The sequence below is a fragment of the Onychostoma macrolepis genome, chromosome 05, assembly GCF_012432095.1.
Source record: "Onychostoma macrolepis isolate SWU-2019 chromosome 05, ASM1243209v1, whole genome shotgun sequence".
Taxonomy (NCBI): domain Eukaryota; kingdom Metazoa; phylum Chordata; class Actinopteri; order Cypriniformes; family Cyprinidae; genus Onychostoma; species Onychostoma macrolepis.
In genome coordinates this window covers 30,147,410-30,164,537 of record NC_081159.1, presented here as the reverse complement: position 1 = coordinate 30,164,537, position 17,128 = coordinate 30,147,410, and the positions used below count along the sequence as shown (strand labels likewise).

Sequence of the window (17,128 nt, the reverse complement as noted above, 5' to 3'; positions counted from 1 at the left end):
GCGGGAGCACCCCCTGTTTTTTTCTGTGGGCAACTGTTTAATTGTTGGGAATATAAAAAAAAATAAAAATCGGAGTGTCTATTTAAGTGCAAATAGCTATGTTGCTGGCAGAGGCTATTTAAACTAACTCCACCCACAATCGTATGATTGGGATAGTCAAATTTGCAAAAGACGGTTGCTAAGTGTCAGATTCAGTGGCGCAGATGGAAAAGTTTGCGTTACACTTCTTTGTCTTTGTCACGTCTGACTATCTTAAACACATCTGATTGAATTGAATTGAATTCCGGTCAAGATGGCGCCTATGAAGGTAAAATGACGTCAAAAAGATTTGCATGCGCAGGGTAAGATTTGTGAAAGTGTACATAAGATAGCAAGCGTAAATTAATTTTGCATTCGCAAGAAAAGAGTTGTAAAAGTGCAAATTGCATTTCAAGCGTAAGAAAAAAAGATTTGCAGCCTTTTACTGTTTTTTGTAAGTGTATATCAAGTATTGTGAAACTGAAACTTCATGCTAAGGCAAAATAAATATGATCTGTATTCTTCTGACTTTCATTTTCCGCTTACACTTTTGGCGCTGTTGTTTCGCCCAAATACAGCCAAAAGTATTGCAAGCCTGTGCCCAGTGTTTTGCAATTGAAAACAACCTTATAAAGAACTGTAAAACGGATTGACTGCGTAAAACCAATATGTGTGTGTAGAAAAAAAAAATCGTTGCAACTGTCTAAATGACTTCTTGCGTGCATAGAGCAAAATGTTCGCCAAATAACCCGCTGTGTACGTCTGCGTCTTTGCGCTTGCAGTTTTGGCATGATTCTCTCACTGATTTCAGATTTGCAAGCGCGTGTGGAAGGCGGGACCTTCTTCTTTCAGCCAATCAGATGAAGCTCTTGCTGACTCTCGATTTACTCTTATCTGATTGGTTCAATAAAAACTCCAGACGTGAGAACACATCTTTATTTTAATTTGACTCAGCGTCATTCTTATTGTGGGGATGGTATTTTTAATGCACACACATATATATATATTAAAAAGTAAATAAATACAATAAAATAAAATAATAAAACAAAAAGCATGATCCTTAGAAGCTGTGTACAATTAGGCTGACTACCATGTGCTTATATACTGATCTTCAAGCTAGAGTGAACATTATTGGATTGGTTCGACATTGCATTGAAATTTAATATTTTAGATAATCTGCCTACACCACTGAAATGATGTGACACTTTACAATCAAAATGTTTAATAGCGATTTGTCTCCAGATTTGACTGTAATGCAAAAACTGACACTTCAAACCAAATCAACATTTAAAAAACTACAACTACTTTGACAAAATATAGTCTTTAATAATGTCTAAATATATGCATCTAAATGAAAAACCAAATGCAAAATAACTATGTCTGAATCAAATATTCCCAGAAACCATGAAATACACAGTAATGTTGACATTTTTATATGGTTATACATCCATCTAGTGGTTTCACATGGCATTACAGATGGTAAATGCATAATTTAGGGGTAAATATTTAGTACAGTAAAATCTCCTTTAAATACACGTTAAAGGAAAAACAAAAATCTGGCATCAACCCTGATCAGGAGACATGGTGTAATTATGCATAGTAGTGCAGATACTTTCAGTAGCATCAAGATTACAAACTAATATCATATGGTCTGCTGAAGAGGAGGAGGATGATTAGGATAAATAGAGTGAATACACAGAAATGTCATTTCCTAATATTAGCTCGAAATTCAGAATGAACACATGGTAGTCAGTCTAATGGTAGCCTACACAGCTTATAAAGGATCATGCTTTTTTGTTTTATTATTTTATTTTATTGTATTATTAATTATTTATTGAATTTTTTTTATATGTATCTGTGCATTAAAAATACCATCCCCGAAATAAGAATGACGCTGAGTCAAATTAAAATAAAGATGTGTTCTCACGTCTGGAGTTTTTATTGAACCAATCAGATAAGAGTAAATCGAGAGTCAGCAAGAGCTTCATCTGATTGGCTGAAAGAAGAAGGTCCCGCCTTCCACACGCGCTTGCAAATCTGAAATCAGTGGGAGAATCGTGCCAAAACTGCAAGCACAAAGACGCAGACGTACACAGCGGGTTATTTGGCGAACATTTTGCTCTATGCACGCAAGAAGTCATTTAGACAGTTGCAACGATTTTTTTTTCTACACACACATATTGGTTTTACGCAGTCAATCCGTTTTTCAGTTCTTGATAAGGTTATTTTCAATTGCAAAACACTGGGCACAGGCTTGCAATACTTTTGGCTGTATTTGGGCAAAACAACAGCGCCAAAAGTGTAAGCGCGGAAAAATGAAAGTCAGAAGAATACAGATCATATTTATTTTGCCTTAGCATGAAGTTGCAGTTTCACAATACTTGATATACACTTACAAATAACAGTAAAAGGCTGCAAATCTTTTTTTATTACGCTTGAAATGCAATTTGCACTTTTACAACTCTTTTCTTGAGAATGCAAAATTAATTTACGCTTGCGATCTTATGTACACTTTCACAAATCTTACCCTGCGCATGCAAATCTTTTTGACGTCATTTTACCTTCATAGGCGCCAGCGTGTTTGCCGGCATGCCGTCAGGCTTTGGAATTTCTTTGCCTGTTTATGTCTATCATGTACTTGTTCAACTCTCGTGCTTTCGGCGGCTCTCTGCCAAGTGGTAAAACCATATTGTGCTACGATCGTCAATCTCTTATAAGCATTCAGACGTCTATGTTGGCGTTTGGATCCCGAGACTCTCGTTACCGTAGTTTCGTTCATCCCGCGGCTTTACTTTCGGTTCCTGCGGAGCTTCTTCGGCGACGATGTTCCCAGCAAAGGAAGAAAGGTCGAAAAAAACGTGGAAAACGAGGAGGATTTCTGATTAAATATAAAAAATCTTGGGCTTCCCAAAGGAATTATTTGGTGGCGCATATGGACTATTCAATCTTTGGGGAGTTAAGACGCTCATGGTTGGTTCCCGTTGAGCCTAACGGGGTGCTTCCAGCTCATTGGCGTGGCCAACGGCTTTCGCGTCATCGGAACGGAGGAGTAAATGTCAGCAATCGATCGCTCAAACAAGATAAGTGCATGCATCTTCCACAAGTTGATAACACCATTTCAGTTAAGATGGCGTTAATAAATGCAAGATCCATGGTGAATAAAACTTTCATTTTAAATGATTATTGTTCATCAAATAATTTGGACTTCCTTTTTGTGACTGAAACTTGGCTTGATGCGTTGGACTTAAGTCCTTTGTCTGAACTTTGTCCTTTTAATTATTTATTTTTCAATTCACCTAGAACTTCTGGAAGGGGTGGAGGTATTGCAACAGTGTACAAAAATCATTTTAAATGTAGTCAACTGCCGTCCAGGAAATATACTAGTTTTGAAATGCAATTATTTAGGGTTGATTCTGTCTCTTCTCTGCTATGTGCACTTATTTATAGGCCTCCAAGGCAGGGCCGGATTATCCATAGACGGGATTGGGCGAGTGCCCTGGGGCACCAGCCAATAGGGGGGCACCAAGTGATTACGATAATGACAAGACCTTTAAAATATTTTTTCATGTTTTGTATATATTATTTTGCTGGAAGAGATACAGATGCATAGAAAATGAACAGTTAATGATACAATATACAGAGAGAATATCAAATATATGCACGCATATAAAGAATTGCGATTGGGTCAGGTCCCAGTGTATTTGCCCCCTCCCCCCAGTCAGAGTCGAGCATATTTATTCACAAATGGATAGGCAGCATCGACTTGGCGGTTGTGCGAAACGTAAATTTAAAAAAGAAGAGAAAATATCATGACACATTGCCAGGGCTATACAGGGCGACTGAAAAGTAGCTACTGTGTGCGACTATCAAAACATATTTAGGAGCACCTGTGCGACTAACCCGATCAGCCAACCCATTCTCACTCCCAAGGCGTCAAAACTGAAGCATGGTCAAACGCCTTCGGCGTCACTATGAAGACGCCAAAAGTGCCCCTAGGCGTCATTATATGACAAAATAGGAACTCCATTGCTTTCAATTGCTTGCTTTATGCGTCAGGTCAAGACGCTTATGGAAAATGACAATCGTTCTCCGCCGTTGTTTTCAGTTGTTTGTCTTAGTTTAATGGTTTGCATGCATTTGTAAAAATATAAATAATTTTATATACATTTATACTTTTATTGGAGCACCTTACCCACCCCTACCCTAAACCTACCCACTTCTGAACAACATAAAACACGTAACAGTTAACAGGCAAATGTAAGTTAAGTCACCGGTGTTTATTGCAAAACTGCCCATAAACAAGCAGTATAAAAGCATTACAAACAAGTCGTGCTGCATTCCAAGTCTTCTGAAGCCATACGAAGTCTTTATGAGAAGAAGAGAGCAAAACATAAGGTTTTAATCGCTGAAAATGACCCCGCTCCGTTAACGCTCACATCTCATTCAAAAGATACTCAAGTCCCGTAGCATGACGCAATTGGTCACGAGACACAGAAGAGCCAATAGCCTGTCAGAACAGCAAAACGCAATCGGTCACGAGACACACAAGAGCCAATAGCATTTCACAACCAAGGCTTCTTCTGGCGGCATTTTTGAATTCGCACAGACTGCATACGGGATGAGCTTAACGCGTCTACTCCTCTCACAAATCAAATGTTTTGCCTCGGAAGACTTGGAATATTAATATTTTTTGAATAAATTATGACAGTAGTTGTATCTGCCTGTTATATCTTGTGTTTTATTGACAAATTTAGGGGCAGGGGTTGGGTTATGTGCTCATAATGTGTAAATAATGTAATATAAATAAAACTGTTGTGGCTGTTTACATTGAAAAATCACACCCCAACATATATGCAATAATGGCAATGTTATTACACAATATATAATTTAATTATGACGATAAAATTCCCAGTATGGCGTCGGCATATTGACGCTAAGGGTTTCCTATTTAAAGCAACGGAGGACCCTGCAAGTCGAAAAATGACGCTAAGGGGTACCTTGAGCGTCAAAAGCGACGCCAAGTGGTCCTGACCAAGCTTCAATATGTGACGAGTTGGGTGTGAGAATGGGTTGGATCAGCATAGGCTATTTGTGTTTGCGCTGAGAGGAGCTTCAAAGATTTCTACTTGCGTGTTTGTGCAGCGTTGAGTAATGTATCGCAGACATATGTTGATTCCTTGAATGCAATGTTAATCAGAATCCACTCACTGCTCAAAATACTTTTGTTCATTGCTGAGTTATGCACGCTCACAAATGCTCTCGTTATAACAAACAAAGTGTAGATGGTGTAAATAAGAGATTCGTTGTGCAGTGTAGAGAGCTTCATTGATTATAATGGAGTTTTGTGAGATTGCTGAAGTGAGTAACAGCTTTTAAAGATTATTAAAGGTGTTTGTAAATGTGATATTAAATTAATACAACAGCTCAATAAACAATAAGTTATATAAAGTGATGTACATTGTATGACTTTTAACAATATTGCCTGATTTTGCTCTATTTAGTCAAGGAACATAGTTTCAAACAGTCACAGCCGAGCCGCTGCGCGTCTCCATTCAAACATAGCGGTGTTTCATTTATGAATGAACCTGCGTTTTTAAATGAGTCTAGTGAGTCAGTGATTCAATTACCCACTCATAAAGTGAGTCACTTGCTTCGTTCCTGAATGAATCAGCTGTTCAAACGAATCAGTGATTTACCGCCACCTGTTGGCAGTTTTATTTTTATGTTTAAAGTGTCCTTTCAGTTATTTAAATAATTTCAATCAAACAATAGTTCTATATTCAAAATGTTATATTTAAAACATTAATCTCACAACATTGTTATGAATTTAAAACATCCATGCCACCTCTGAGCCTCTCTAAATGTCTGTAAATTTACCTACATGCCACTTTTGTGTTCTTCTGTGCCACCTTTGTAGTGGAAACTAATTTTGTTAAATGATTTCTTTTGATTAGTAACTTATTCTTCTTATTCTACCTGTTCTTATGGAATTTTTTTTTTTTTTATTAAAAAAACGGGGGGGGGCACTTCAAATGTGGTCACCCTAGGGCACTACACTGTGTTAATCCGGGCCTGCTCCAAGGTATAATAAGGATTTCATTGATGAATTTTCTGAGTTTTTGTCTATCACAGTTCCCACTTGTGATAATTTTCTTATTCTTGGTGATTTTAATATACATGTGTGCTGTCCCTCTAAGCCATTGGCTAGTGAATTTTTGCAGTTGATCGATTCATTTAATTTTACTCAGTTTGTGTCAGGATCTACCCATAGCTGGCCATACTCTCGATCTTGTATTGTCCTTGGGTCTCTCTGTTACTAATGTTGTGGTAAATGATGCTTGTTTTTCTGATCATTTCTTTGTTTGTTTTGATGCTTTATTTCCTTCGCTGAATTCAGTAAGCAATAGGTCTGGCCACTCTACTCGTTTTATAAATACTTCAACTGTTGATAAATTTTCAGAGGCCTTTTTAGCCTCTTCATTTTGCCATGATTTAGAGTTTTCTACTCAGAACCATAGTGTGGAAGGGTATTTTAATTATTTTAATTCGGTTTGTACAGAAATTTTAGATGAGATAGCACCCTTAAAATATAGGGAATCAAATGAACAATCACAGCCGTGGATGAATGATGAAATTCGTACCTCAAGGAAAATTTGCAGAAGGGCTGAACGAAAATGGAAGAAAGATAGGTTGCAAGTTTCATTTGATATATTAAGAGAAGCCTTGGCAAATTTTCAATCTATTGTGAAGGCTGCAAAAGCAAAATATTTTTCAAATATAATTAATAAGAACTCAAACAAGCCTAATGTCTTATTTAGAACAATTAATAAAGTTATTTTTCCTGCACCTACTAATTGTCTAGAGCCTACTCAAAAGATGTGTGAGGATTTTCTGCAATTCTTTGTAAACAAAGTTGATAATCTTCGGTTAAAGATTATCTCAGTAACGATCTTTCATGCTGAGTTAAATGATCAGAGTTCATTTTGTAGTTTTGAACCTATTTCTTTACCTCAGTTAGAGCATATATTAAGGCACACTAAGCCGGCTGCACATCCGTTTGATCCTCTTCCTCCTCGGCTGTTGTTAAATTTGTTTGATCTTTTAGGTAAAACTATTCAATCTCTTCTTAATAGTAGTTTAATTAATGGAAATGTCCCTGTTTGTTTTAAACATGCAGTAGTCCAGCCACTTCTTAAGAAACCGAATTTAGATTGTACTGTTTTAAGTAATTACCGACCTATATCGAAACTTCCTTTCTTATCGAAAATTTTAGAGAAGGTTGTTCTGTCCCAGCTTGCGTCATATTTAGATACGAATGCTGTTATAGATATGTTCCAGTCAGGTTTTAGGTCTCTTCATAGTACAGAATCCGCCCTTCTTAAGGTTTTTAATGATATTTTTTTGGCAGTTGATTCAGGAAAGGTAGTTATTCTTATTTTACTTGATCTCACAGCTGCTTTTGATACAGTTGATTATGGTATTTTATTGCAGCGTTTGGAAGATGTTGGTGTTAGGGGTACTGCCTTAGATTGGTTCAAATCATACTTAAATGATAGATCTTTCTCGGTTTGCCTTGGAGATTTGTGTTCGACATCAGCTAAATTACGTAGTGGTGTGCCTCAGGGGTCTATTCTTGGGCCTATTTTATTTTCATTATATATGGGCCCTTTGGGTTAAATTTTTCGTAAATATAATATTATGTATCATTTATATGCAGATGATACTCCGTTATATATCCCAGTAGATCCAAGTGCATCTCAATCTTTTGAGGAACTTGTTCAGTGTTTAGGTGAGATAAGAGCCTGGTTGGCAAGCAATTTTCTTCATCTTAATACTAAGACTGAGTGTGTTGTTTTTGGACCGTCCTCTGCTTCCAAGGAAATTATAAGTAGGTTGGCCTCTATGAAGATAAGTGTTTCAGATCATGTTAAGAATTTGGGTGTTACAATGGATTCAGCTTTAGTTTTAGATAAACAGGTTTCTAGTGTTGTGAAGGCTGCCTTTTATCAACTTAGAATTATTTCTAAACTGAAATCTATTCTTCCTTTTAAGGATCTGGAGACTCTTATTCATGCTTTTGTGTCATCACGCATCGATTACTGTAATTCTGTATATATAGGTATCTCACAGGGTCAGTTATCTCGTCTTCAATTAGTACAAAATGCTGCTGCCAGACTTTTGACGCATACAAAGAAGAGAGAGAGAATTACTCCAGTTTTGGTTTCTTTACACTGGTTGCCTGTAGAATTTAGAATTGAATTCAAGGTTTTGTTGATGGTTTTTAAAGCGTTGCATGGCATTTCTCCAAAATATATCGCTGACCTTTTAATTCCTTATCAAAATTCAAGAAATTTGAGATCTTCGAATCAGATGATTCTTCATGTTCCTAAAACGAGATTAAAATCAAAGGGCGATAGGGCCTTTTCAGTGGCTGCTCCCCATTTATGGAACCCTCTCCCAATGCATATTAAATCTTCCCCATCTGTGGATGCTTTTAAGTCTAGATTGAAATCGTACCTTTTTAGTAGAGCCTTTGGAGTCGATTAGAGGGATTAGGTTGTACTTTTTAATGTTGAATTTTGTTGAATTGTTGTGGAATTTTGTTTTTGTGACTGTATGTATTGAGGCTGGTAAGCACTTTGGTCAACGGCAGTTGTTTTAAATGTGCTATAAAAATAAAATTTGTATTGTATTGTATTTTGACATGATCGACCGGGTTTCTAATCTGCCTTTTGGTGAACTTTTTTTTCTCCCTTTTTAAATTTCAAATCACATCAGAAAAGCATTTATTTTTTAATAAAAATTAAGGAGATAATCAAAAAGTTGAACATAAAGTATCGGGTAGGGTTAGGGTAGGTGGGTGTAGAGAGGGCTTTTGTCCCAATAAGGTGGCATCCATTTAATAATTAGAAATAAAATTTAAAAATTACACTCAATAAGTTATGGCATACTATTTTATAATGTATTACAATGCAGAAGTGCAGATAATTACCACTATTTTTGCAATAAGTAATGTTTTTCTCTAATAATGTTTTTCGCCATGTTTTTATTTTATTTTAACATAGAATAAATAGAATCTAAAGCTATTTGCACTGTGTAAATAACATATCACTAAAGAATACTGCTATTTTCACTTTGTGGTTTAGTCTTGACTTCTGGTCGTGAGTGAAAGTGCTGGGGGATGGGAAATCTGTTGATTGTCGAGTGCCAAATAAACACAGAGTGTTTATTATGTATATAGAGTATATTTATTTAAGTTCTGATAACTTGTACTGTTTTGTGCAGAATTGTGTTTTTCATGTTGAAGGATTTGTGCAGTTGAGAAATATAAGCTTGTCTTACACTTATATTGTTATAGTAAAACATGTTTGTGCAAAATTTTTAGCAAAAAACCTACAATTTTTTTTTTTTCTCGGATGGGGGTGGGGGCGGTGGTCTCGCCCGGAGAGTAATTCAATGTAGAACCGCCACTGCCTACCCTAAACCTACCCACTTCTGAACAATATAAAACACGTAACAAGAAAATATAAGTGCAGTCACAGGTATTTATTGCAAAAACTGACCATAAACAAGCAGTATAAAAGCATTACAAACAAGTCGTGTTGCAAGTCTTCTGAAGCCATACGAAGTCTTTATGAGAAGAAGAGAGCAAAACATAAGGTTTTAATTGCTGAAAATGATCCCGCTCTGTTAACACATCTCATTCAAAAGCATACTCCCGTCCCGCAGCATGACTCAATTGGTCACGAGACACACAAGTGCCAATAGCATTTCACAACCAAGGCTGACTTAAGGCTTCTTCTGGCGGCATTTTTTTTGAATTCGCGCACAGAGACTGTAGCATACAGGATGAGTTTAACGGCGGACGGAGACGGCGATCGCGTCTATTCCTCTCACAAATCAAATGTTTTTCCTCGGAAGACTTGGAATATTAATATTTTTAGTAGTTGTATCTGCTTGTTATATCTTGTGTTTCATTGACAAATGGTAGGTTTAGTGGCAGGGGTTGGGTTACGTGCTCATAAATGTGTAAATGATGTAATATAAATAAAACTGTTGTGGCTGTTTACATTGAAAAATCACAGCCCAACATATATGCAATATTGGCAATGTTATTACCCAATATATAATTTAATTATGACGATACAATTCCCAGTATGGCATCGGCATATTGACGCTAAGGGTTTCCTATTTAAAGCAACGGAGGACCTTGCAAGTCGAAAAATGACGCTAAGGGGTACCTTGAACGTCAAAAAGCGAAGCCAAGTGGTCCTGACCAAGCTTCAATATGTGACGAGTTGGGTGTGAGAATGGGTTGCGACGCGATTTTCTCTGTTCCAGATTAAACGCAAATGCATGACTGCCAGCCTTGAGTGGCAAAAAATAAATAAAAAATAGAAAGCGCGCGCGAGTGGGATTATGGCATCTACAAGGTCAGATCAATAGTCAGGCAAAATAATACTAAAGAATTTTATGTAAAAAAATCAAAATAATATGAATTTATAAATTAATCTAATTTTTCTATCACATTTTAACAGGTCTCAGCCTGTCATGTGTTTGCCTATAAATGTTACTGTTGACCCACCAATCATCAGTCAGAAATTCTTTCATTGCTCTGCCCCGCTTGATCGCAACACCCCTGTTGCCACAGTTACAGTCTGTGTCACTGTAAAAGAGATTGTCAAGGGTGATATACAAGGTAAGTTATTCAGAGAAAGAGAAAAAATATTGAACTTCATGAATAATATTTGTTGTCCCACAAAGCATAACACTGTTCTGTATGTACTGTATACAGTACCTATACATTTTTGACAGTATATATACTGTACATATCATTGGTTCAGGTCCTTTTGGTTCTGTGGTGTCAATGGCTCTGGAGCTGGAGCTAGACCCTTGGGCCAGAGCTCCTCGGCTGTTATTTGGTCCCAAATCAGCCTCATTTCTCTGGACCCTCAATGGCAACCTGAGCAGCATTTCTCCTGTCTGCACTACTCTGTATATCAGCATCCCGGTCAGTGTGAAACAGACACAAAATATGATTATATGTCATAAAATATTGCATCAAAAGACATGGAAAAAAATCATATTAGTAAGGGCTTTTTAATGTAAAATATATATATTAAAAAAAGTACAGAAATGTAATACATACAGAACAGTGTGTTATGCATTGTGGGAAAACCATATTTCCTTTTTGTGTATATGTTGTGCGTTTACTACAGGAGTGTATTTCAGACTACAGTGAAGTCCCTCTCTCTGGGAAAATGAAAGTAACAACAGAAGTTATTCCAGGAACAGAAGGTCTGAGGCCAGTGCTGAGCCCTGACTGCTGGCCTGTATTTACAGAGATGGTGTGTGGGATATTATAATTTTATTCTCTTAACCATAGATGTCTCAATCTCATTCCAGAACTTTTGATGAGTGACTACACTTTTTAATTTTGTCATTTCATCTGAATATCAACGTTTGTTTTTATTTTTTCTGTGGGAAATAGTGACCTATGACATTGTAATATGTTGAATATCAAAGTTTATCAAAGCATCTTACCCCTCATTTAATATTTTACATTTTGTGCTATAACAAATAAAATAGAAAATGTTTCTATTTATTTAATTTATTAACGCATTGGCTGATGCATCAGCATTTTATTACCCCAGTGGTATACTGTTACCTTATTAGGGCACATGTTTGTGTTTTTCAGGTGGTTCTGGAAAAAGTGTGCGGGGAAGATCATGTGTGTACATCGGATTTAAACGTGTCTCTATCTTTTATGAGGTTAGTGTACAATTACATTTCATATTTGTTATAGATGCCTTCAAGAGACCAATATACAAATATGGACATACGTATGGGCACATATGGCCAATACTGATAAAATACAAATAATTGACCAATACAAATCATTATTTACATGTTATGTGTGATAAATACGATGTTCAGTATTGTATGTCTATACTTTGCCAAACATATGTACAACCCCAAATCAGAAAAAGTTGGGACAGTATGGAAAACGCAAATAAAAAAAGAAAGTAGTGATTTCTAAATTTACTTTGACTTGTATTTCATTGCAGACAATATGAACACAAAATATTTCATGTTTTGTTTGGTCAACTTCATGTCATTTGTAAATATACATCCTTTCCTGTCATTCAGACCTACAACACATTCCAAAAATAGTTGGGACAGTAAAGCATTTACCACTTTGTAATGTTGCCATTCCTTTTCACAACACTTAAAAGACGTTTAGGGACTGAAGACACCAAGTGATGAAGTGTTTCAGGTGTAATTTTGTCCCATTTTTCCTGCAAACAAGTCTTAAGGTGGGCAACAGTACAGGTTCTTCGTTGTCGCATTTTGCGCTTCAAAATGCGCCACACATTCTCTATTGGAGACAGGTCGGGACTGCAGGCAGGCCAGTCAAGTACCCGTACCCTCTTCCTCTGCAGCCAGGACTTTGTAATGTGTGCAGAATGTGGTTTTGCATTGTCTTGTTGAAATATGCATGGACGTCCCTGGAAAAGATGTCTTCTTGAAGGCAACATATTGTGCTCCAAAATCTCTATGTACTTTTCAGCATTAATGGTGCCATCACAGAAGTGCAAGTTACCTTTGCCAAGGGCACTGACCCATACCACGACAGACCCTGGCTTTTGGACTTGTTGCTGGTAACGGTCTGGATGATCCTTTTCTTCTTTGGTCCGGAGCACACGGCGTCCATTCCTCCCAAAAAATACCTGAAATACTGATTCATCTGACCACAGTACACGTTTCCACTGTGTGATGGTCCATCCCAGATGCCTCCGAGCCCAGAGAAGTCGACGGCGCTTCTGGACACTGTTAACATAGGGCTTCCTTTTGGCACAGTTTTACAGTTTGTACAGTTTTAACTGCCATTTGTGGATGTAACTATGTATTGTGGTACTTGACAAAGGTTTGCCAAAGTAGTCCTGAACCCATGTGGTGATATCGCTTATAGATGAATGACGATTTTTGATGCAGTGCCGCCTGAGGGATCGGAGATCACGGTTGTTCAGCTTAGGTTTGCGCCCTTGTCCTTTATGCACTGAAATTCCTCCAGATTCCTTGAATCTTTTAATTATGTTATGCACTGTTCAAGGTGAAATATCCAAATCTCTTCCTATTTTTCTTTGAGGAAGATTGTTTTTAAACATTTCAATAATTTTCTCACATATTTGTTGGCAAACTGACGATCCTCGGCCCATCTTTGCTCCTAAAGGACTAGACCTTTCTTGGATGCTGCTTTTGTACCAAATCAGTAATAACAATCACCTGTTGACATCACCTGTTTCAAATCACATCATTATTTAACCAATTTACCTCATTACTAGCCCTAAATTGCTCCTGTCCCAACTTTTTTTGGAATGTGTTGCAGGTCTGAATGACAGGAAAGGATGTATATTTACAAATGACATGAAGTTGACCAGACAAAACATGAAATATTTTGTTCATATTGTCTGCAATGAAATACAAGTCAAAGTAAATTTAGAAATCACTACTTTCTTTTTATATTTGCGTTTTCCATACTGTCCCAACTTTTTCTGATTTGGGGTTGTAAGTAAAAATACAGTATTCACAATAAAGCTACAATCTGGCATATTACATGCAAATGAAGTTAAGGCATCAAAACAATATTTACTGGCAGTAGACCATTCATCCTCCAAAAAAAAAAAACAACAACAACAAAAACAATATGTGACAATATGTGTAAAAAAAAATTTAATTTTGGTTTATACATCATCTGAGAGCTGAATAAATAGGCATTCCATTGATTTATGGTTTGTTAGGATGAGACAGTATTTGGCTGAGATACTATTTGAAAATCTGGAATCTGAGGATGCAAAAAATCTAAATATTGAGAAAATCGCCTTTAAAATTGTCCAAATGAAGTTCTCAGCAAAGCATATAACTAATCAAAAATTATGTTTTGATATATTTATCGTGGGAAATTTACAAAATATATTCATTGAACATGATCTTTACTTAATATCCTAATGATTTTTGGCATAAAAGAAAAATCGGTAATTTTGACACATACAATGTATTGTTGGCTATTGCTACAAATATACCTGTGCTACTTAAGACTGGTTTTGTGGTGCAGGGTACTATGCATATTTGACTCTGTATCACCAGGGATACTGTAGTGAGTGCTGCTGGTTACCCAGTGAATCTCTCTGTGGAGGTATCCAATAACGGAGAAGATTCCACAGATACAGAGCTTTTCCTTCATCATCCCACCATCCTCTCCTTCACCCGCATCAAAACGGTCAGATACCCTTTAAACAAGTTTCTTTAAAACCAGGTGACAAACATTTTCTTACTACACACTACACAGGTACAGTGGCAAGAATAAGTTTTTGTACCCTTTGGCAGTATCTGGATTTCTGTATTGATTCCTCAAAAAAACGTGGTTTGATCATATATTAACTCACAATCAGAGTAAAGCACAATCTGACTTAACTAAAAGCCAGTGGCGGGCTGTGCATTTCCCACCCTTCAGTGGCATCTTACATGAATCAATCCCTTTCTTAATACCATCATAATGATGCCACGGCTATAGAAACCATATGTTACACAGAAATGCATTATAACAGGGCGTAGCATCACAGACAGGTATCTTATGTAGCGAGAATGAATGATATTACTAAAGCTAGAAACCCACACAATTCAATAAGTTGCCGCACCTGTGCAACATCTCTAGCTGAGACATTAACCTGAAAAAATGACAATATAGTCCACCCGATGTTCTTACAGACATTTATTAACTCAAACGTATTTATACCTAACAGATAACATTGGTATAAAACAAATAAGGCAATTACGTGTTTTAAAGTTGACCTAACATTTTAACGAACTCTTCCTGCCTTTCGTCTTCACGAGTCTCTCCGCCGCTCTGCGGGAGGAAAGTACTAGTAATTTTACTGGGAAAGTAAGCAAGTGACATTAAAGTAATTCGGCCGGAGGAAGAGAGTTAACACAGCTGGACTCAGGAAACGGAGATATGCTTACGGAAACTTAAACAGCTTTATATCTTGCAAATAGCATCAGAATACAACGCATAAAGCAATAAAAAAAATAAAAAAAAAATTTAAAAATGAAATTTAACCAGAGGTGGACAGTAACGAAGTAAATTTGCTTGAGTATTGTACTTAAGTACACTTTTTGAGTATCTGTACTTTACTTGAGTATTATTTTTTTCTGGAAACTTGCGACTTTAACTTCACTACATTTGAAAGACAAATATCGTACTTTTTACTCAACTACACTTATATTAAGGTCCCCAAGTAGAAAGTCGTTATATTTAGCAGTTTTTACAGTGTGTGCATTTTCAGATTCACTGAACGCTTTTTTCTGCCAAAATCCGGCCTGCGATCTGCCAGGACCTTCCTGTGTTGCCAAGTGTTACAGTATTTCTAAGCCTGAAGTTTTCCGCCTAGCTTTGAATGGACATTTGGCTGATTTCTTTTGCGCAAATCTGGCAACATAAAAGCTCTAAAAAGGCATGTGTTAACTCTTTAAAGCTCTTTGGAAAATTAACCATGTTTTTACTATAGTAACCATAACTATGGTATTTGCAGTAAAATCACAGTATCCACAAATTTAGTATTATCTCACTATAGTAACCATATGCTATTTGTAGTAAAACTTCAGTAACCACAAATTTACCATAGTTTCATTATATTAACTATAGTTTGATTTTTGTAGTTGAACTATGGCAATACAAATGGTAGGCTAATATATCTGTCAAAAATCGCTGCCCTCACTTTACTAATATATATATGTATATATATAGGCTATATATAAACTTAGGCCTACTGGTAAATTGCTGCTAAAAACTGGTCAGGGAAGTACAGATGCTGGTCATATAATTAGAATATCATCAAAAAGTTGATTTATTTCACTAATTCCATTCAAAAAGTGAAACTTGTATATTATATTCATTCATTACACACAGACTGATATATTTCAAATGTTTATTTCTTTTAATTTTGATGATTGACACGTTGCACAAGGAGGGCAAGACACAAAAGGTCATTGCAAAAGAGGCTGGCTGTTCACAGAGCTCTGTGTCCAAGCACATTAACAGAGAGGTGAAGGAAAAGATGTGGTAGAAAAAGGTGTACAAGCAATAGGGATAACCGCACCCTGGAGAGGATTGTGAAACAAAACCCATTCAAAAATGTGGGGGAGATTCACAAAGAGTGGACTGCAGCTGGAGTCAGTGCTTCAAGAACCACTACGCACAGACGTATGCAAGACATGGGTTTCAGCTGTCGCATTCCTTGTGTCAAGCCACTCTTGAACAACAGACAGCGTCAGAAGCGTCTCGCCTGGGCTAAAGACAAAAAGGACTGGACTGCTGCTGAGTGGTCCAAAGTTATGTTCTCTGATGAAAGTAAATTTAGCATTTCCTTTGGAAATCAGGGTCCCAAAGTCTGGAGGAAGAGAGGAGAGGCACACAATCCACGTTGCTTGAGGTCCAGTGTAAAGTTTCCACAGTCAGTGATGGTTTGGGGTACTATGTCATCTGCTGGTGTTGGTCCACTGTGTTTTCTGAGGTCCAAGGTCAACGCAGCCGTATACCAGGAAGTTTTAGAGCACTTCATGCTTCCTGCTGCTGACCAACTTTATGGAGATGCAGATTTCATTTTCCAACAGGACTTGGCACCGGTACACAGTGCCAAAGCAACCAGTATCTGGTTTAAGGACCATGGTATCCCTGTTCTTAATTGGCCAGCAAACTCGCCTGACCTTAATCCCATAGAAAATCTATGGGGTATTGTGAAGAGGAAGATGCGATATGCCAGACCCAACAATGCAGAAGAGCTGAAGGCCACTATCAGAGCAACCTGGGCTCTCATAACACCTGAGCAGTGCCACAGACTGCAGTAATTGCTGCAGTAATTCAGGCAAAAGGAGCCCCAACTAAGTATTGAGTGCTGTACATGCTCATACTTTTCATGTTCATACTTTTCAGTTGGCCAAGATTTCTAAAAATCCTTTCTTTGTATTGGTCTTAAGTAATATTCTAATTTTCTGAGATACTGAATTTGGGATTTTCCTTAGTTGTCAGTTATAATCATCAAAATTAAAA

The 17,128-nt window shown here is 37.0% G+C and overlaps 1 protein-coding gene and 1 pseudogene across 5 annotated transcripts in view; one reads left to right on the top strand and one right to left on the bottom strand.

The window, feature by feature from the left end:
* Window positions 1-17,128, bottom strand: part of LOC131540563 (uncharacterized) — a 252,006-nt pseudogene that overhangs the window by 136,423 nt on the left and 98,455 nt on the right.
* Window positions 1-17,128, top strand: part of LOC131540560 (integrin alpha-X-like) — a 164,407-nt gene that overhangs the window by 105,882 nt on the left and 41,397 nt on the right. For all 5 annotated transcript variants that reach the window (XR_009271298.1, XR_009271297.1, XR_009271296.1 and 2 more), the window contains 5 exons: window positions 10,557-10,717; window positions 10,863-11,029; window positions 11,238-11,366; window positions 11,717-11,790; window positions 14,167-14,299. Coding sequence is in view for 1 of the 5 variants with exons in the window: in XM_058775574.1 (XP_058631557.1) it covers window positions 10,557-10,717; window positions 10,863-11,029; window positions 11,238-11,366; window positions 11,717-11,790; window positions 14,167-14,299 (664 nt within the window). In the remaining 4 variants the exon portion in view is untranslated. The remainder of the gene's footprint in view (window positions 1-10,556; window positions 10,718-10,862; window positions 11,030-11,237; window positions 11,367-11,716; window positions 11,791-14,166; window positions 14,300-17,128) is intronic.